General features: G+C 44.0%; 1 protein-coding gene across 1 annotated transcript; it reads left to right on the top strand.

Moving 5' to 3' along the window:
- Positions 1 to 269: 269 nt before the first annotated feature.
- Positions 270 to 19,858, top strand: glp2r (glucagon-like peptide 2 receptor; the record flags this gene model as incomplete). Its single annotated transcript, XM_083635853.1, has 14 exons — positions 270 to 347; positions 1,347 to 1,418; positions 1,971 to 2,067; positions 2,157 to 2,261; positions 7,651 to 7,772; positions 7,995 to 8,101; positions 9,032 to 9,188; positions 11,992 to 12,151; positions 13,146 to 13,206; positions 13,300 to 13,366; positions 14,271 to 14,359; positions 16,768 to 16,906; positions 17,002 to 17,043; positions 19,487 to 19,858. 14 exons carry the CDS (start codon positions 270 to 272, stop codon positions 19,856 to 19,858), a joined length of 1,668 nt encoding a protein of 555 aa, XP_083491979.1.
- Between the last annotated feature and the right edge of the window lie 254 nt (positions 19,859 to 20,112).

The following is a 20,112-nucleotide window of genomic DNA, read 5'->3' as shown; positions in this document are numbered from 1 at the left end:
ACTTTAAAGCCAAATCCATCATCAGCGGCTAACTTGATTGTTGCAGGTGGCAAGAAAACTTAATTGAAAGAATCATTTGAGGAGGAGTGATCCTTTTGAATCTGCGAGAAGTGTACTGAAGCATCGTCAACTTGTGCTTTGCTGAAGAGGCTCTTGTCCATGTGTTGGTCCGTTGGTGGAAGCTGCTGTGGAAGCAGGAAGATCCATTAAGGATGAGCGAGAGGCCAGGCGGGTCCAGGGACGTGGCGTGAGCAACACGCCAACGCACCATGCCAACGCTACTGCCACCCTGCCACCAGAGGACACACCTGCTCCTCTTACTCCTCTTTGTTGTCTTCAATCTCCAGGTAAGTCAGTAGCAGCATGACACACATGCTGCTACTATCACCTTTTTGATTCACAATTTTGTTCCCTTTTGACACACACACACACACACACGCACGCACGCACACGCACACACACACACACACACACACACACACACACACACACACACACACACACACACACAGAGTCACTGCACAAGGGTCAACACACTCCTTTCCATAAAACATGTTATCAAAGGATTGATGTTTAAACATATATTAGGTTGACATATTTGACATTGCTTACTATTTCACAATGAGATAAAAACCTGGTCCTGGACAAGAACTCTATCTGATTGATGGGTCAGGATTACATGCTGGCAATTGCCATGAAACGCAGCAAAGGTCCTGTTGGCAGAAAACATAATGGAGGATTTTCCTTATCTGAAATGTGTTCTTTTCCCCCCATTAAGCCAGTAGGACAAGAGGCCAGAGGTATACAATGCCACTGTTACTACAGTACTGTACTCTCTAGTAATAACAGTACTGTTACTACAGTAAAGTACCACTGTAAAGTACTGTAGTAACAGTACTACTGCACAGTACTGTAGTAACACTGCACACTTTCTACAGTAAACTAGTTCTAAAATTAGAGGTCAAACAGCAGCCTGGAAATACCAGTGTGGTGACATGCTTAAAAAACAGAGCTCTCCTTAATTGTTTTTTGCCTAGGGAGGAGAGAGATAAATAAAACACAAAGGCAAAAAATAAGCCCGATCACACAGCTTTGAGTATGTCATGGTCTTTGCCCAATGAAACCATATTTGACAATACAATACTATGGATGCGTAAGGGAGCCAAGGCTCTATGTGGCTGGATTTGATTTAGCCCCATAGGGGGAAAATAGGCAAGAGAGAGAGAGCCGCTCCTGTCTTCCCTGTGCCTGTGCTACCTTTCCAGATAGGTTCTTGATGAGATGAGTGGGAGTGAATTGAAACATCCCCCAGTCAGCAGCTCGCATGAGAAATCTGGGTGTCTCAGGTGGAGGATGAGCCAGCAGGCAGCCAGAGAAGACACAAAGGTCTTGCAGAGTTCCGCTGCCTCCTTGCTGGGGTATGAAGACTGTGAATGTTGCCAGTGATAGGAAAGCTACTGTCCTCTGCCCTGCCACTGAATAACAAATGAGAGAGGAGGCATGCAGCCACGGCGCTCTGTTTGCTTCTCAAACAACAGGAGAGGCTGCTTTGTCTCGGTAATGAGGACAGGAGCTGCTGTCTCGCTCACTGAAGACATAATCACAATTCACGACTGACTCACTAATTAACGACAGCTGAGACCATTATGAATACCAACTGTAAATTCAAAATCATTAATTAACCCAGGCACTCTTTGCATCATTTAAACATCAAAGCTGAGGAATAGAGACGGATTTGAATGCTGTAGGCTTGGTGCTATTTTACTGATATTAATGCTGGTCTGTATATATCGGAGACACGTCAACATCTTCCCTCAGTGAGTGAGGGTGGTCCTGAGTAAATACCCCCACCATGTGGGTAAATACAAATACTGCACCATCGCCTGCACACTGTGCAGCCGTTCAGAGGCAGCAGATATTATGGATGTGTGACTTTTCTCTTAATGTCTTAACCCATGTTTTTCTGAAAGGTAACAGGCTCAGTGCTTGAAAGTCTGATATCTAAACGGAATGAATATTCTGGGAACTGCAGCAGAACTCTAGCAACAAGTGCACTCTCAAGAAATGGTGAGCCACATGTGCAATGTTCAACTAAATGTTCAGCTAAAGCTTTGGTGTCTACATGAAGATGATGACATGTTGTTCTTGTATTGCAGGAATCTACTGCAATGGGACATTTGATATGTTCGTGTGTTGGCCCCATTCATCTCCTGGGAACGTGTCGGTCCCATGCCCATCTTACTTACCATGGATCAGTGAGGGTAACATTACATTGTAATGCTACATTGTCATTGCTACACTTTCCCCAAACAGCAAATATGCTTAGAAGTCATACATTAACAGAAAAACTCTCTCACTGCAGGTCTGCAGGGGTGGACTTAGTTAAAGGCAAGCATGAGGCCCCCTGAATCCCTACTCACAACAAGGGGTAAAATCTCACTAGAAGTTGTACAGCCTGGTAGACTACCCATGGTGGTCATGACTCCAGATTGATTTATTGTAACAAAAAGAGGGGTGTTCTTCAATAGTACATTTACAAATAAGTTATATTAATTATGTATTAGTATTTATTAGTTATTAGTTATATTCTTGACTTTTGTGTGGCCCTCTGGCTGCAGGGGCCCAAGGCAGTTGCCTCCCTTGGCTTAATGGTAAGACCGCCCCTGCAGCTCTGACATATTACTTGAATGGCTCCTTGTTTTCCTCAGACTCAAGGTCACTACATTCACTTCATGTGAATGAATCACTGACTTAGTCACGGGAGAGACTCCTAGTTACATGGGTCAAGTCTTCAACAGCTCAATTAGATGGCTGCATTATTTCTCCAGGGAGGATCCGTGAGAGCAGGCTCACGTTTTCAAGGATGCCCTGATTACAGAAATACAACAATTATAATCACAAATATAGCCGCAAGCGGCAATAGCAGGGGTTCAAGTCTTTGCCAAATTGAACGCCTAATAGGCCTTGAGGCCAATTTGTAGAGCACGTTCAGGTGAACATGTGGAAAAAAAAGTTGCTTGAAAATCGGAGAAACAGTGTGGGAGTTATTCGGTTGTAAGACTGGCGACAGAGTACGTTCACCCCGCGTCGTCTCCGGGAGCCAAGCGGCACCGCTCCTCATTCGCCTCATTCATTACATTACATTACATTACGTCATTTGGCAGACGCTTTTATCCAAAGCGACTTACAATAACACATTTTTTGTCAGCAATAGAGCAATCAACTATGGAGCACAGTCTATGACAACTACAACTTCTGAAGGAACAGTGGTACAAGTTTAGGTTAGTGGTACAAGTTTAGGTTAGTTTTTTTTTTTTTTTTTTTATAATAAGGAAAGAGAGAGAACGAAGTTAGATCAAGAAGGGCCCAGATGGAGCCCTTTTCAAAGCAACTATGGCGAAACCCGTGAATCTTTTGATATCTTTTTATAAAAAAAAATGTAACATAACTTTTTATAATCTTTTTAGACTTAGCGACAAACTTTGTTTTTCTACGTACTTTCTCCAAATTGTAACTTACCTGATTAACTGCAGCCATTTCCTCTTCTCTTTCTCATCGCAAGGAAAGCGGTAGAATGACAGTTGAATAGTTTTTTTTGTCTCGGATCTATTCAAACAATGAGGGACACAGCACTGTGGCATATTGACAATGCTTGGTGCTTGGACCCGGAAGTCGTATTGTCGGGAGGTCATACGTCACAGCTTGACAAGAGAATGGCCTTTCAAAGTTGGGAATTTTAACCTGTAATTATGGCGCCCCCATCAGGCCACTCACTGAACAGCAGGCCAGGCGCCGCCTACTGGTTTACTAGTGGTTTTACTACTTTATTCAGGGTTAAAATGGGTGCATCTCATTGTAAAATTGGACTCGGCCCAAATTGGGCTTCAAACGGCCCAAATTGTGCTTCAAACGGCCCAAATCTGGCTACAAACGACCCAAATTGGGCTTCAAATGGCCCAAATTGGGCTTCAAACGGCCCAAATTGGGCTTCAAACGGCCCAAATTGGGCTTCAAACGGCCCAAATTTTTCGCCGCCGCCCTACGGACGCCGGCACGCGCATCGGCCCGTATCAGCCTGGCCTGCTTGGTATCTAATGCCCGGCCTGAATTATGATCCCAGTCCGCCCCTGATCCACAGAGAGGTTACTCTAAGTGAATAAAATGTCAATTCTGATTAGCGATTAGGGTGGACAATATTGCGATTTGCGATTGTGATTGCGATATAATAAACAAATGGTATCTAGGGATGTGCCACGAAATACCACGGTTTCACGTATCACAGACTAAAATACATGAAATATATTACAATTTAAAATACATTAAAACTAAATAAATAAAACAATTTGAAATAAAATTATCTTAAAAAAAATAAAACGACAGATGGCCTTAAACGCCACACTCACTCGCTTCTTGAGAGTGCATCTGCAGACTTTATCGAGGGACCATGAAGGCATAATGCAGGGGTGTCAGACTCATATTAGGTAGAGGGCCGGATTTGTTCAACTGAGACCTCATGGGGGCCGGATTTTTTTTTTTACTAAAATCAATTCGACTCATTTACCCATTTACTTCACAAAAGAAATACTGCTCTTTCCATTTCTCTTGAAACTGCCTGCATTCCGTGTCAACCTTTCTCTTTTTCGACAGCATCTTGTTCAGGGGCGGACTCGGATCATAATTCAGGCCGGGCATTAGATACCAAGCAGGCCAGGCCGATACGGGCCGACGCGTGTGCCAGCGTCCGAAAAATTTGGGCCGTTTAAAGCCCGATTTGGGCCGTTTGAAGCCCGATTTGGGCCGTTTGAAGCCCAATTTGGGCCAAGTCCAATTTTACAATGAGATGCACCCACTTTAACCCTGAATAAAGTAATAAAACCACTAGTAAACCAGTAGGCGGCGCCTGGCCTGCTGTTCAGTGAGTGGCCTGACTGCGGGCACATTTTTTTTTTTTTTGCAGGCCAGGCCAGGCCAGGCCACCGGGCATTTGCCCGACGTGCCCGATTATGCAGTCCGCGCCTGATCTTGTTGATTCTTTTGTTTTTTGGTAGGTAGCTGAATGCGCGATTCAATTCCAGCGTGGCATCATGGCGGCTTTGTTTACACCTGATGACCTACTGACATACTTCCTTGTAGTGCAGGTTAATTAACTTATGAATGAACTCTTAGCTTGCTTATTAGCCACACGTAGTTCATGATAATGGGGTGCGAATTTAATAATAATAATAATAATAATAAAAAAAAAAAAATTTTTTTTTTTTTTTTTTTTTTTATTCCAAAACATCTCGCGGGCCGGATGAAACCTGCCCGCGGGCCGGATCCGGCCCGCGAGCCGTATCTCTGACATCCCTGGCATAATGTGACAGGCTAGCCTGGACGTGCTGCTGCAGGCAGCTGCAACAGTGTTTTCTCTGCTATCAACCTTGTAATCTCGCTATATCATCACAGCGGGTCATTACCGACTGTGCACTAATTCTGCATAAGCACCTGCAGCTCTCTCCTTACTTTACTGAGTTTCTCACTAATCACACGACTGTTTACATGTGTTTCTGAACGGCTAGCTAGTTATTAGCATAGCTAGCTGTTAGCGATCATGGATCTCTCTCCCTCTTGGTAAGATGTTATGTTTGTGAACCTTGCTGCACATAACATTACTTATTTGCGGGAGTGCATGGGAGAAGTCTCCTGCTAGTGTTGATGCCCAGTGTGATGGCAGAGAAACGTGTTTGCTGCATCGTGTGTAACGTTAATTTAGAGGAGGCTCACACACACACACACTCAAAAAGACGTGGGAAAAAAAGAATAATTGCACACTTTTGCGGTTATGTAATCGCACGTGCTGACATCGCGATTGCAATTAGATTAACCGTGCAGCACTAGTTAAAAGTGCATGTTTCTTCGTTAAAAGTGCATGTTTGGTGACAGATTGGTGACAGATTCGCTAAAGCCGTTTCCATGCACTTAATCGCATTTCTTGGCGCACAACTTTCTGTCGTCACGGCCATTAATGCAGTGGTATTGGAAACGGTTACATGCTGCCACTCCGACGTGCTGCCACTCCGACGTTCTGCCACTCCGAAATATCGGCACTCAGAAATATTGCCACTCAGAAATCCCACCACTCCGATTTCCATAAGGTCCGCCACTCCGAACTTGATTTGACTGTCTGTGAAAGCTGCTGTATAAACATAACTTATTTATTTACTTAGTGGTGAAAGGAAAACCGAGGCGGTGTGCAGCGTGTCGGTGGAGCTGGAGCTAACCCCAGCCCCACGCCAAACCTAACCTCCCCCCATGCCTGAACCTAACCTCCCCCAGACCCTAACCCAAAACCTAACCTCTCCCACCCCCACGCCTAAACCTAAGGTGGGCATTGCGGGTGGTCGGCATAGCGGGTGGACACTACAAAAACAGTAGTAATCAAGTAGGCTAAATAGCCTTCAGAAAGCATCAGTAAATTTGTGCCATATTACACAATATCCAAACTTCGGAATGGCAGCTCCTTTAGAAAAACGAGGAAGGGCCGACATTTCGAATAATGAAGGCAGGAATTTTCGTAATGGTGGGACCTATGAAAAAAAGGTGAACGACCGCCAGTCCGAATAATGGAAGTTAACGTTCGGAGTGGCAGGGCTTCGGAAAGGCAGACAGTTACCATTGGAAACATACACTTACCGTGGCAACAACTTGAAAGCGGAGTACAGAGGTGACCAGTGAGTGACCAGAAAACGGAGGGGGAGCAACAGCAGTGAATTTGTGAACAATACCGCCCCCATCTGGCGGAGTCAGGTTAACCAGGATCAGCATCAGCACGCAAATCGGCGCCTAGGTTGGCGCCTAGATTGTCTGGACGAGTGGAGATGTAGGGCCGTTGGCGCATGCGCACACCGGCCAAAAAACTCAACAGCTAGCTGGCTAGCAGCAGCTAGCGAGTGTAGTTACATGAAACTGCTCACAATAAGGTCTGCAGATTATCTTGAGAAGAAACCGGGTCATGATTTCTGGAAAGAGACGACGTTACTGTTGAGTTTTTCAAATTGAGCACCACAAACCCAGTACCATCCAGTTCCCTTGTAGGCTCTGTGAGAGAAGGCAGATATTGGCAGATATTTCCAAAACTCAGCAACTCACACCAAAACGATCTAAATGGATAAATAGCACTGTAAGAGGAAAAATACCTGTATGTACTTTTTATTTTATTTTGGGGGAACTGTCCTTTTAAAGCTACTCTTGGCAACTTTGCACAATTGGCAGTGAGTGGTAGGAGGTTTATGGTTTTCAATACCCATAAATCATGTGACTGCACAACCCAGCTGGTCTGTGATGCCAAATGATACCAAAGAAACAAAAGAGACAACAGATCTAATGCTGCCCACTGCTGTTTACACAGTTTGGATTTTGCTATTCAATTTTGATTTGTCATTTTATGTGGGCAGAAGTGTACATATCTAACACCAGAACTTAATTTGGGCCAACAGTGCAAACGTGTAACTCAATTAGAGGGGGATGTCATTTAGGCTAAGACAGGTTATCTACTTTCATTAAGTAAAGATCTTGCCTAGCGAAGTTTAAAAAAATTAACTGCCTAGTCAGTTGGCTCCTCGACTGAAAGGAGAACAGACACGTGTCAATGCGTCTTTCCATTTTCTGCAGACGACACCAGGAACGTGCACCGAGAATGCCTGGCGAACAGGACCTGGCGACTGAGGGAGAATTCCTCGGAGGCCTGGAGGGAGCAGTCAGAATGTGAGGAAAACCATTACTTTAAAGACAAGGTGAGGAGGCCATGAAATATATAGGTTCCTCCTAAGTGTTAGGACTGAAAGCCGGGAACATATTTGATCATTTGTGTTGTTCTCTGATAAATGACTTACGACAGCCCTGCTCTGAAACCATTATGGTTTTTACCTTTGATGGTTGACAGTTTTCAGAAGACCTAGAAAGTCTCTGTTTATTGGAAAGGCCTGATGAATGCATGTGTGTTTCCCTCGTGTCAGGAGGAGAAAATGCTTCGCCAGACCGCCCTCAGGGTCATCTCCATCATTGGCTACTCCCTGTCCCTTTCCTCCCTCACACTGGCTACTCTCCTCATGGCCATGTTCAGGTCAGTGGTCTGGGCTAGAGGAGTTGCATTAATATTTCTTAATGGTCGTCCAGTCAAAGTTGTAGTTTATGTGTTAAGAAAAGGGAGATCCAAGGCTTCCATACCTACTGTACCTTGGATCTGTCATTTTTCCACATGATTACTTATCCAAAGAGCACCCAAGCTACCCATCTTGCAACTTAGATGCTATGAACATTTCAAGCTTTATGTCTGTTTCCCATGTTTTACATGTGTCAAAGACAAAAGGGCTACTTGGTACCAGTAATGTCCACAGCAAAAAGCAATCAACAGGTCCTCATTTATTCAAATTCAAAGACGGTGCAAGGAACTCTGTTATGATGAATGACATTTAAGGCCCTTTATTTCATACTGGCAATTTTAGATTGAATGAGCGAGGTGTTTGTCAGTTTTTAATTGTTGAAATTAGCATTGTGAAATGGAAGCTTTTACTTTTGCTGATCAAAACAGAGTGCCTTAGACTGTTTTTGATTTTTAATATATGTTTTAAATACATTTTGATTGGAGCATATTACATTTTGAAAGCAATGTTTACTGTAAGCAACTGCTGCTGAAGCTACAAAGACAATTAACAATGAAGAAAAAACAATTTAATGTTGTCATTATGCCCCTTCTATTAGTCATTCTGATAGACAATCAATAAGGCATGAGACACAGATCCTCCAGATTTATATAGTCTTTGACTGATGCTATGCACGACTTCACAATACTGTGGACGCAGATGCACAGAAGATGCATAATGAGGCCGATCGTTATTAATAACGTTATACAAACCCGGAAGCATTTCCACGTCGTTGCATGTAATTTGATCATTTTTCTCATGTCATGATGCCCTCAGTAATCTGTTTACAGTTGCACAGCGGCTATAGATCAATGCTGTCCTCATCACTATCTCCTATATCTGTTTACCAGGAAGCTCCACTGCACCAGGAACTACATCCACATGAATCTGTTTGTGTCATTCATCCTGAGAGCAACTGCCGTCATTTCCAAGGAAATCATATTACAAGTCATGTATACCAACTTACCTAGAGACGAGCCTGGCTGGAACTCTCACTCCAACTCTGCGGTACTCACCAGTCCCTTATCTTTCCAACCCATTCTCACTCCGACTGCGTAGCATATTGACGCTTTGTCACACCCCTTGTGCGTTGGTTGTTACTAACATGGTACCCTTGAGCGACGTATGAAACGACTTGGGCTTTCAACTAAACTCCAATGTAAACTCCAATGGTAGTCATATTTAATGCTCATAGCAACTGCTCCCCAGTCCGAACGCAGTACCCTTGAGCGACATATGAAACGATGGGTGAAGAAAACAGTGTAACCCCATTCGGTTCAAAAACGGGCGTGCTCAACATACCTGGCTGTCTCTATGGAGACCTTGTTTCCAGGTCTGCACAACCTTTCTGAGTGGCGCAAATTGTGGTTTTGGGTATTTGTGAGGTCAAACACCTTTTTAGGAAACTTATATACTTAGGTCCAATAGCGTCAAGACCACTCCAGATGGACTCAGGGTACGAGAAAACCCCCAGATACCGACTGGCACTTTGCTAGACCAATAAGAAGGTCCGTACATTGGGGAACATTGCAACGTTCCCCACAGTTCAAAGCCCTGGTTCGGGTACAACACTTTGTCGTATCAACACGGGACCACCGTAGATGGACTTGGGGTACGAGAAAACCCCCAGATACCGATGGCACTTTGGTAGACCAATAGGAAGGTCCGTATATATGGGAACATTGCCATGTTCCAAAATGTACGCAGCTTCCTATATAGAGAGCCAAAGTGAAATGTCACTTCCTGCTTTCTCCCTGTACCAGCGCTGCGAAAAATATGAATGGCGGTGGATGGAGAATAAGGTTACTTTTTTGATCCCTTTTGAATTGTGCCACGGGGTGCCAACGCTAATTTTGTCAATTTTAAAACATAACTTTGCATGTCAAGAAAGTCACAGTTTGTCATCAAACTGAAACGTAGGAGTTAGTTTAGTATAAAAACTACATAGCTTGTGGAAGCTTGTGGCATGTCGCCGGTCTTCAGCTTTGCCGGTAGAGAAAGTGACGTCAATAGGCGACAGTGTATGTAGTCTTTCTGATTTATAACTTCTAGTGCAACAGTTTGGTGACAAACTGCGACTTTCTTGACATGCAAAGTTACGTTTTAAATTGACAAAATTTGCGTTTGCACCCCGTGGCACGATGCAAACAGGATAAAAAAAGTAACCTTATTCTCGGTCCACCGCCATTCATATTTTTCGCAGCGCTGGTACAGGGAGAAAGCAGGAAGTGACGTTTCACTTCGGCTCGCTGGCCAGGCAAGCCCGCGCAGCGGCCGAGCCTAGGAATCGAGCGCACATAGCGCGCAAGATGCCTAGTATTATCATCAGTATATAAATGGGAGCTGGGGCTCTGTCACATGGGTTTTCATTGGAGTTTAGTTAGAGTCAGTCAATTAGGTAGCCTTGGACTCTTTCCACCCGTCCACAAATCAAAACCAACTTTGATTGTGCAATAAAACTCAATGTGCAATAACTGCTAAATACAGCAATTTGTGCAACAATAATCCACGCTGTCATTGTTCACTTTAATGACTGTTGTTGTTGTTGTTGTTGTTGTTGTTGTTGTTGTTGTTGTTGTTGTTGTTGTAACTACTATACTCTCTGTGGTACATAAGGATATAGTATGTACTGTACCTCAGATATTTCATTTACTAAATGGTACTTGAGAATGATTGTTGGAGAAGGCACATATCTTTGTGACACTTTACTGTACATAGGCTAAATAACTTGAATTTTATTCTATTTTATCTTTTATGGTATATTCCTACTGTATGCCTATATAATGTGTGATGTTTATATTTTCCATGTCTGAGTGCGAGCCACATGACTCAATTTCCCCTCGGGGATCAATAATGTTATTCTGATTCTGATTTCTGATAGTTGAAAGCCCAAGTCGCTTCATACATCGCTCAAGGGTACCTCGTTCGGATGGGGGAGCAGTTGCCATGAGCATTAAATATGACTACCATGGGTTTACTTTGGAGTTTAGTTGAAAGCCCAAGTCTTTTCATTTGTCACTCAAGGGCACTATGTAACAACCAACACACAAGGGGTGTGACAAAGCATCAATATGCTATGCACTGGGAGTGAGAATGTGTTGATCATATTATAGTAGCAGATTAACAGAGATAGGGACTTGAGACTTGGTGACTTGGACTCGAGTCGACGCAAGTCCCTGCTTGGATGCCTTTTCAACACAAGATGGCCCCCTTGAAAAGGGTCTATAATATCACGATTAGTATTATATTAGCCTACCCCCCCCCCCCCCCCCCCCCCCCCCCCACACACACACACACACACACACAATTGTTATGAAAGGTGACATTAGCTATTTTAGCATGGTGTGAACGGGAACGATGTCACTTCCGGGTCCTGCCTCAAGTGGCCATTCAAGGAACTACAACTTTCGGGATCACTCCTGCAGCTTCCTCTGTAAAACCCTGATATAAGCTAGTCCACTGTTTTGAAGGGTTGCAGCTATGGCAAATTTGCGCTTGTTGCTTTATAAAGGAAGGTAAGACTGCAGTATCTTGAGCAGGGGGGAAAAGTGACTTGACTTGGGACTTGACTTGACATAATGTGTGACTTGACTTGACTTGCCCAAAACATAATGACTTGTGACTTGCTTGAGACTTGGACAAAATTACTTGGGACTTACTTGAGACTTGGACCAAAGTGACTTGGTCCCATGTCTGTAGATTACTGATTAGCATGCTTTTTGGTTGGGAGGGAGCGAGGGAGGGGGTATTCCCAAAGAAGTTTGAATCAGCCAAACAATCTGACGAATAGTAATCCACCTACTGTAAACAGATAGCGGTGATGTGCAAAATCTCCAGAGTGTCCATGGAGTATTTTGTGGCCTGCAACTACTTCTGGCTCTTGGTGGAGGCCATTTTCCTCCATACCCTCCTCTTCACCGCATTTATCACCAAGAGGCGCCTTCTGAAAAGATACATGCTCCTGGGATGGGGTAAGGGCCGATAATGAATCCTGTGTGTGTGTGTGTGTGTGTGTGTGTGTGTGTGTGTGTGCGTGCGTGCGTGCGTGCGTGCGTGTGCGCCTGGTGTGTGAGAGGGAACGTTTTACAGTACTAGCGGAATACTCGTCCCTGTGTGACTGGCCATTTAGTCAGACCTCGCTAAACACAATTCTGCTCACACACACACACACACACACACACACACACACACACACACACACACTCACTCACTCACTCACTCACACACACACACACACACACACACACACACACACACACACACACACACACTTCATATTCTTATTATAGGATGTGCTGATGTGAGTGTGTACATTTACATGCACACAAATATTCCACTATTATTCCAAATATGACAATATTCCGAATTTGATACCGGTAACGTAAACAGCATATTCCGTTTTTCTGAATTAGACCTTATTCCGAATGTAGCATTTTCTAATTAAGACATGTGGGATATGTAGATATTATTCAGGTTTTAGGAGCATTCTTTGGACATGTATACAGCGCATTCGGAATCATGCATTTAAATCGAGGGTTTTACCGCAGTTTGCGACACACGGACTCTTGCCTGTTTATGGTCAGCTAGACGTATGTGCGTTATAAATAAACTAGCCAGAAATGCATGCCCAAAAGAAAAGCCCACAGTTCTGGTTGGAAATGAGAAACACACCTACCTTTTAACCACTATGCAAGACTTGCATATCAACAGGTTTTTGGATATGTGCAACTATCGCAACGGGACGCTGATCGTTTCAAGTAGGTGGTTGACCGTATGAAAGACGGAGGCTTTGACCATTTATATGACAGCAATCGGAGTATGCATGGCTGCATGTAAAAATATTAGTGGAATATTCATTTTCATTAGCCATTGTCTTTTTCAGAATAAGGGTAAAAACCAGAATAGGTTGTGCATGTAAATATAGTCACTGTTAACTGTGTATCTTATGCTGTTATGACTTTCCAGGTACACCTGTCCTGTTTGTGACACCATGGATAGTGATTAAGATTTTATATGAAAATATAGGGTGAGTGTCTGGATACATATTTCAGAATAGAATACTGTTTTCCCCTGTTGAGATTGTTCTTCAATGCTTGTTTTTCTCAATCCAATCTCCAAGATGCTGGGACATTGTGAATAGAGGGTTCTATTGGATACTAAGTGGCCCCATTACTTTATCAGTACTGGTAAGTATCAATCCTGTAGAGTCACAGATACAATGTATGTGTCTCCTGTGAGTTGCATTCCTTTGTGGAAATGTCATTGTGATTTCCTACAGATGTCAATGCTCCCTGTCTTGTCTTCCATAGTTTAGTTGTCATGAACAATTAAGTCACTTATGTCTGGGTCCTGTAGAGCTAAAACCACTCACCTACCACCGGAGACCCGGGTTTAATTCCCGGTAGCGGTACTTTCGGCTTGGTCAGACGTTCCACTACAGACAAGGTTGGCCGTGTCTGCGGGTGGGAAGCCGGTGGGTTGTGAGTCCTGGTTGCCGCACTAGCGCTTTCTATGGTCGGTCTGCCTGTTTGGCAGGAGGGGAACTGGGGGGTATAATCCTCCCACGTGCCACGTCCTCCCGGTGAACCTCCTGAGGTCAGGTAAAAAGAAGTGGCTGCCGGTCAAAGTTCAAGGTCACTGTGACCTCACAAACGCCATTCCCAAGTTTGTTAACGCTATATCTCAAGAACTCCTTGACGAACTTGCATACAAGGATGAACTGATTTGATTTTGGTGATCAAAGGTCAAGGTCACTGTGACCTCTCGAACGCCATTTCCAAGCTTGTTAACACGATATCTCAGGAACGCCTTGATGGAATTTCTTTGAATTTGCCTCAAACGTCCACTTGGACTTAAGGATGGACTGATTAGATTTTGGTGGTCAAAGCTCAAGGTCACTGTGACATCACAAACACCATTTTCAAGCTCGGTAATGCCATACCTCAGTAACACCTTGACGGAATTTCTTCACATTTGGCTCAAATGTCAAAGTCTGGACAGACATGGATGTCGACTGCTCACTTGTTGGCGGAGGCATATATCTGCGGTGCAGTCGTTCTAGTTTTAAACTGCCTTTGATGTGTGTTGCAGGTGATTTTCATTATATTCATCAAGATCCTGATGCTGCTGCTCTCCAAGCTGAAAGCAGACCAGGTGAAATTTACCGACTACAGATACAGGTATGTGCTGTGCCTCACTACTGCAATTGCTTTCAAACCTGAATGGCAGCGAACAAGTTTGAATCTGACATTGAGAGTTCTTTCCCTAAATAGTCCCTTTGGCTGGTAGATTCCTGCTTTAACATTGAAATGTTAATCACTCTATCCATGTACAGCACAAACCCAAATGTCATCCCGCAATCTCTGGCCTCTTTACTCTCACCATTAATGTCACAGAATCTCATGCATATTGTTTACCGAAATTTCCCCTCTTGTTGCCTCATTTGCCAATATGTAAGGGATAATGCTGGTCTTAACAATATGTAAGGGATAATGCTGGTCTTAACAATATGTAAGGGATAATGCTGGTCATAACAATATGTAAGGGATAATGCTGGTCATAACAATATGTAAGGGATAATGCTGGTCATAACAATATGTAAGGGATAATGCTGGTCATAACAATATGTAAGGGATAATGCTGGTCATAACAAAACAACAGCCCGACAGGCTGATACATGTAGATCACCGACGTGCGGAGCTTATTACACAGCTGTCTACTAAATAAATAAATTATTGGACACAAAATATAACGAGTTTATTGATTTGAAAAAGATTTAATTGCTTCGGAAACGTTTCCTGCTTGCCAGTGGGGCACTGCAGTTAACCTGACACCTGGAAACAAAGATGGATTTGCTAACCAGCGTTGCTTGGACATGCTGCTATATGTAACAGACCAGCCAGGTAGAAACAACAACATACAGTAACGTTACCTCGATTCTGATCTGAGATGTTCCTCAGATCTGAATCAGAATCAGAATTATTGATCCCCAAGGGGAAATTGAGTCATGCTACAATTGCTCACACTCAGGCACCAAAAAAATATAAACATCACACATTGTTGGTTGTGAAGAAGAGTGACTGTTCTGCTCTGACCATTCCTCAGCCCCCCAACTTTTCTGACCGCTTCTGCCTGTGACAACCTGTGCAAACCCTGTCCATATTTTACTTTTCACTGTTTTCTTTTTCTTAATTTTACTTTTAATATTCATACTCCCTTTACTCGTTACAACTAACTCTATCTTGCCATCCTAGGTATAGACGCTTTTAATTTGACAACATAAACATTAAAAATTGCCCCTAGCTTACTTCCTGTTGCAATGTTTGCTAATGCAATAGCTGACAGGAAATAAGATAGGGTTCAAACTGTTCCCATAGCAACCCAATTCCGTGAAAACCGTCTATACAGTAAGGGCCAAAGGAAGACTTGAGTTCCAAACTGTAAATAGTTCTGTTCTGTTTCTCAATACACAGATTTTGATGGTGGTTCTTCACATTTGTGAGTGGGGGACTGTGTAACCTCGGTTTTATTGGAACCTCAGTTTTATTGTATGAAAGTATATTTATGGAGAGAAATTCGTTCCAAGTTTATTTGATTGGATTTTACAAGTAATCTTACCGTAGTTGTGATGCTGGTAATATTCTTAAAGTGATTGAACATGTTTTATTGGATTTTTTTTTACCATAGCTGTGGTGCTCCTACTTGGGGAGATTAATTTAATTTCTTGTTTTAGCCATGTTAAGTTTTATTTTATTTATCTTAAAATAAACTTTATATATATATTTTTTCTATCCAAGAAAGCAAGTAGTATCCCTGAGAGAGGTGTTTGATAGGCTAACGTTAGATTGCCATTTAACAGACTGTTGCTAGCTAACTTTTTTTGCCACAGGGTGTTGCAAATGAGCTTGTTAAATTGACTAGAGCCCAGAGCCCTAAGGTCCGCTGACCAACTGCTGCTGGAGGTGCCTGTCCAGAGGAGACAGAGCCTTCACAGCTGCTGCCCCTAGGCTCTGGAACAGCCTCCCCTTCGATATCCGATCAGCCCAGAGTCTAGCTTCTTTTAAGTCCCTGCTAAAGACCCACCTCTTCTCCCTGGCTTTTAACTCGAGTTGAGCTGTCTTTTTCTGCGCTTTTCGTTTATTCTTTTTATTCTTTTTATTCATTTTATTATTTTTATTGTCTCTCAACTTTTATCCATCTTTATTACTTGTTTGATTGCACTTTGTACTGCACCTTGCTTCTGATTAGTTCATTTGTACCTGCTTTATGTTTGTGTTTTTACCTGTAAAGCACTTTGATCGGCCTGTGTCGTTGTAAATGTGCTCTATAAATAAAGTTGACTTGACTTGACTTGACTAGACTCACTTGTGCACATTGATCTGCCTGACCTGTGTGGATGTCACCAGTCTGATATTCCTAGTGTGTTATACAGAAATATCAGACCACTGAATGCCGTGATTGGCCAATCAGCGTATTCAACCAGGTCGTGTAATAAAAATCATATAGTCTTCTGTACATCTGTACATTAAAGCCTTGATGGGGAATGTTTCTTGTCTCGCCCTCCATCATGATATGCTGTGTGTCTCAGCTTGGCCAGAGCCACGCTGGTGCTGATTCCTCTGCTGGGGATCCATGAGGTGCTGTTCACTGTGCTGATAGATGAGTGTATGGAGGACAGCGGCCGCTACGCCAGGAACTTCATCAACCTCACTCTCAGCTCCTTCCAGGTAAGGGACAGCTAGAGTCACATAATGACTCATGATAATACTTTCATTACTCTTTTAGTTTCATATCAATCCTTATGTGATCTGTAACTTTTCAGGGATTCTTGGTTGCTGTGCTGTACTGTTTCGCCAATGGAGAGGTAAGCTATTTTAGGAGGGGCCTAGATGAGCCGCAGGGGCTTACTGACGGACTGACTGACTGACTGATTCACTCGCTCACTAGTCTCGCTGGCCAGCCTCCCCTCCCTTCAGCCTCCCCTCCCTTCCGTGAGAAGAGTCTGGCGGCACAGGTCTCCATTGTGGAATTGTGATGGGCGGCGCTTAGAGGCAGTGCCCTTGGAAAATAGTTTCCAACAATCCAATTTGCCATTTTCAGTGTGTAACAACAAGCTAGCATGTAGGTTTCTGCTGTTAGCTTGCTAGCTAGTTAGCGTTGTTGTTTTCACTGAGGCAGCAGGGCACTATTTACAGCGACACACAGGGAGGAGGGAGCGGAAGCCGCTCTGATTGACATGGTCGGAGCCAATGACAGAGCTTGTAATAAGCGGGGAGCAGACATCGGGCAGCGACTGAAACAGTCGCTCCAATGGGGAGCAGCTGTAGAGCAGGGGAGGGCTTATCCCAGTAGCCTGTTTCCGTGCAGCCAGACGACTCTCACGGAAGGGAGGGGAGGCTGGCCAGCGAGACTACTCGCTCACTCACTCACTGACTCCCCATTGTTGAAACATGCATGCGTGGGTGTTGAGCAGCAGCAGGCAGCATGGGTGAAGTTTGTGTTGCTTCAGGGGCTTCACTGAACCCCCTAGTGGCCATAGTAAAAAATGCATGTAGGGATATTTCTTATATATCACATAACTACTACTCGTCCGTGGTGTCCACAGCTGGACTATATCTAGGCCTAAAGAAGGAGAGGTATGCGCTTCTTCAGCTCACACATGCCACGGAATTGACCTATATAGAAAAAGCATGTGTCATTTTGAATGTGTATGCTGATTTAAAAATGGACGCAACATTGGCAGAGTAGCAGAATGCATACTCAATATGAAGACTATTACCTAAATATACACAAAGCAAAATGCACACTCCTGTCTGGATTTGCTGATGTTTATTATGAGCCAATATCTGAGTGGCATAGCCTTGATGTAGGCTGTGTAGATAAAACATGTATTTGTAGATAAAACATGTGCCTAATCACCTCCGTGGAGAGGTGTGTGTGCGGCTTCATACCTTCACCAGGTCTCCCTCCCTCTGAGACCCCTGGTGGGACCATTTTCACTCGTCATTGCTTTTGTGCTGTGCCTGGAATTATGACCGACCATGTGTTTATGTAAATTACTTCAAGTGGAAGTGAGGAGATTTATTCCAGCAGCCGACTGAATTTGGGGAGAGTGGGAATATTTAAGCAATAGTTCACGACAGGCCGTGGTATATGCTTATTATACGTCACCTATCGTGCTGAAAACACCCTTCGGTGTGCTATAATAAGCATATATCAAGGCCTGAAATGAACTATTTATTTTATAAAACGGTTACCAATTATGGCGATATGAAAGGAATAAACTCTAATTTAAATGGCTGTTATTCATAAATCATACTCTTCCGCATCTGCATAATAAAATAGTCCCTCCTACCTCCCTGGAGAAACAAATTACACTGTTAATCACTGTATAACTGTATTAATCACTGTATAACATTGTTTGTTTACCCAACACTATGTGCGAATCTGTGCAGCATGCAATAACACAACATTAACACGGTAACTTCTGCTACTATATAACGTTAGTCCTGTATTAGCTATTTGACAAATGGACATGTATAATGTCATGTAATTCTTTCGGGCTAAAAAGTTACCCAGCAACACTTAGCAAACAGCTAGCATAGCAACTAGCAAGCAGTGGTAAGCGGGGACAACAAGATGTCTGTCGTGGCTCCGCTGTCAGAAAATTTTTCTGAGAGCAATTCGGACACTCCCCCGACTCACGCCACTTCCTGCATTCGGGGCTCCAGATTTGAACAGATATCCAGGAATGCTCCAGGATAATCCAGGCCATTTGACTGTTGAGATATCTGAATTACCTTCCCCTTGGTGCAGGCTGTCTGGCACCATCCGAAGTCAGCTGCTTGACCGGGCCGGCGTTAGCTCGAACTCTCTCTTGGCCAGCTCTGTCGTGTTGAGGTGTGAGAGCCATCCAGGCCTCACACGGTCAGTTGCTCCCCACCAAAAGGCAGGACTGGAAATATTAACTATACAATGTCCAAGTGGCTCCTATCTAATCCATCCTCTCTGTGAATCACTGTCCTCCATGTGAGATCGTCCTTCCTGTGAGATTCACTCTCCCTGTGAGAGATCCACACCTGCCCACACACCTTTCCTCTCCAAACTGGGAAAACTACCTCAGGAGACAACAGGCTTTTGTGGACCGACCAACCAACCAACCAACCGAGCGACTTATAGAGCTGTTAGAAAGTAGCATATAGAAGTAGAAATATATGGAATAGAGTCCCAATGTATACCTATATCCATACTTATCCATACATCCATATATCAGTACCCTATGCTACTTTGTTTCCTTGCATATTCAGGTCCAAGCCGAACTGAAAAAGCGCTGGCAACTTTTCCTGTTCACCAACCACTTCCAGGCGAAGAGCTGTTTCGGGGGCACGCCCCTCAAGCACCTGTGGAAGTGCACCCGAGGGGGGCGTCGGCCACACGGCTCCCAGCAGAGCGAGTCGTACTACGAGGGTGCCGCCTCCGGCACCAGCCCGCACCTGCTTCAGGTGGCCGTGCACGGGGGAGGCACGCTGCTTGGCCCGGGACACAACCACGGTCAGAGGGTGATGGGCTGCGACGCCACGGGACTGGACTTTCTGACTCGGAAGAGCCTGTCCAGCAGCGAGGGAGAGTTGACGCTCGGAGAGACTCTGGAGGAGATCCTGGAGGAGAGCGAGTTCTGATGAATTCCAGGGAAAGACTGAAAGAGTAATTCAGAAAGATATAGGGTTCCCAATGGTCATGCGATTTCTGGAATATTGAGGGGTTGGTACTCCACACAGGAAAAGTCAGGGAATTTGAATAATTCTCTGAAGACATTATGGAATACAACAGTGGTTCCCAACCTTTTCTGACTGATGGCCCACTTGAAAATCTCAAAAGTGTTTGCGTCCCACATCCGACCATAAACAGTACGGAGGCCAAATAATGCACTTTG

The sequence above is a fragment of the Poromitra crassiceps genome (assembly GCF_964638095.1).
Source record: "Poromitra crassiceps genome assembly, chromosome: 4".
Taxonomy (NCBI): domain Eukaryota; kingdom Metazoa; phylum Chordata; class Actinopteri; order Beryciformes; family Melamphaidae; genus Poromitra; species Poromitra crassiceps.
Note: the sequence above shows the minus strand (reverse complement) of the source record. Positions and strands in the feature narration are given on the sequence as shown.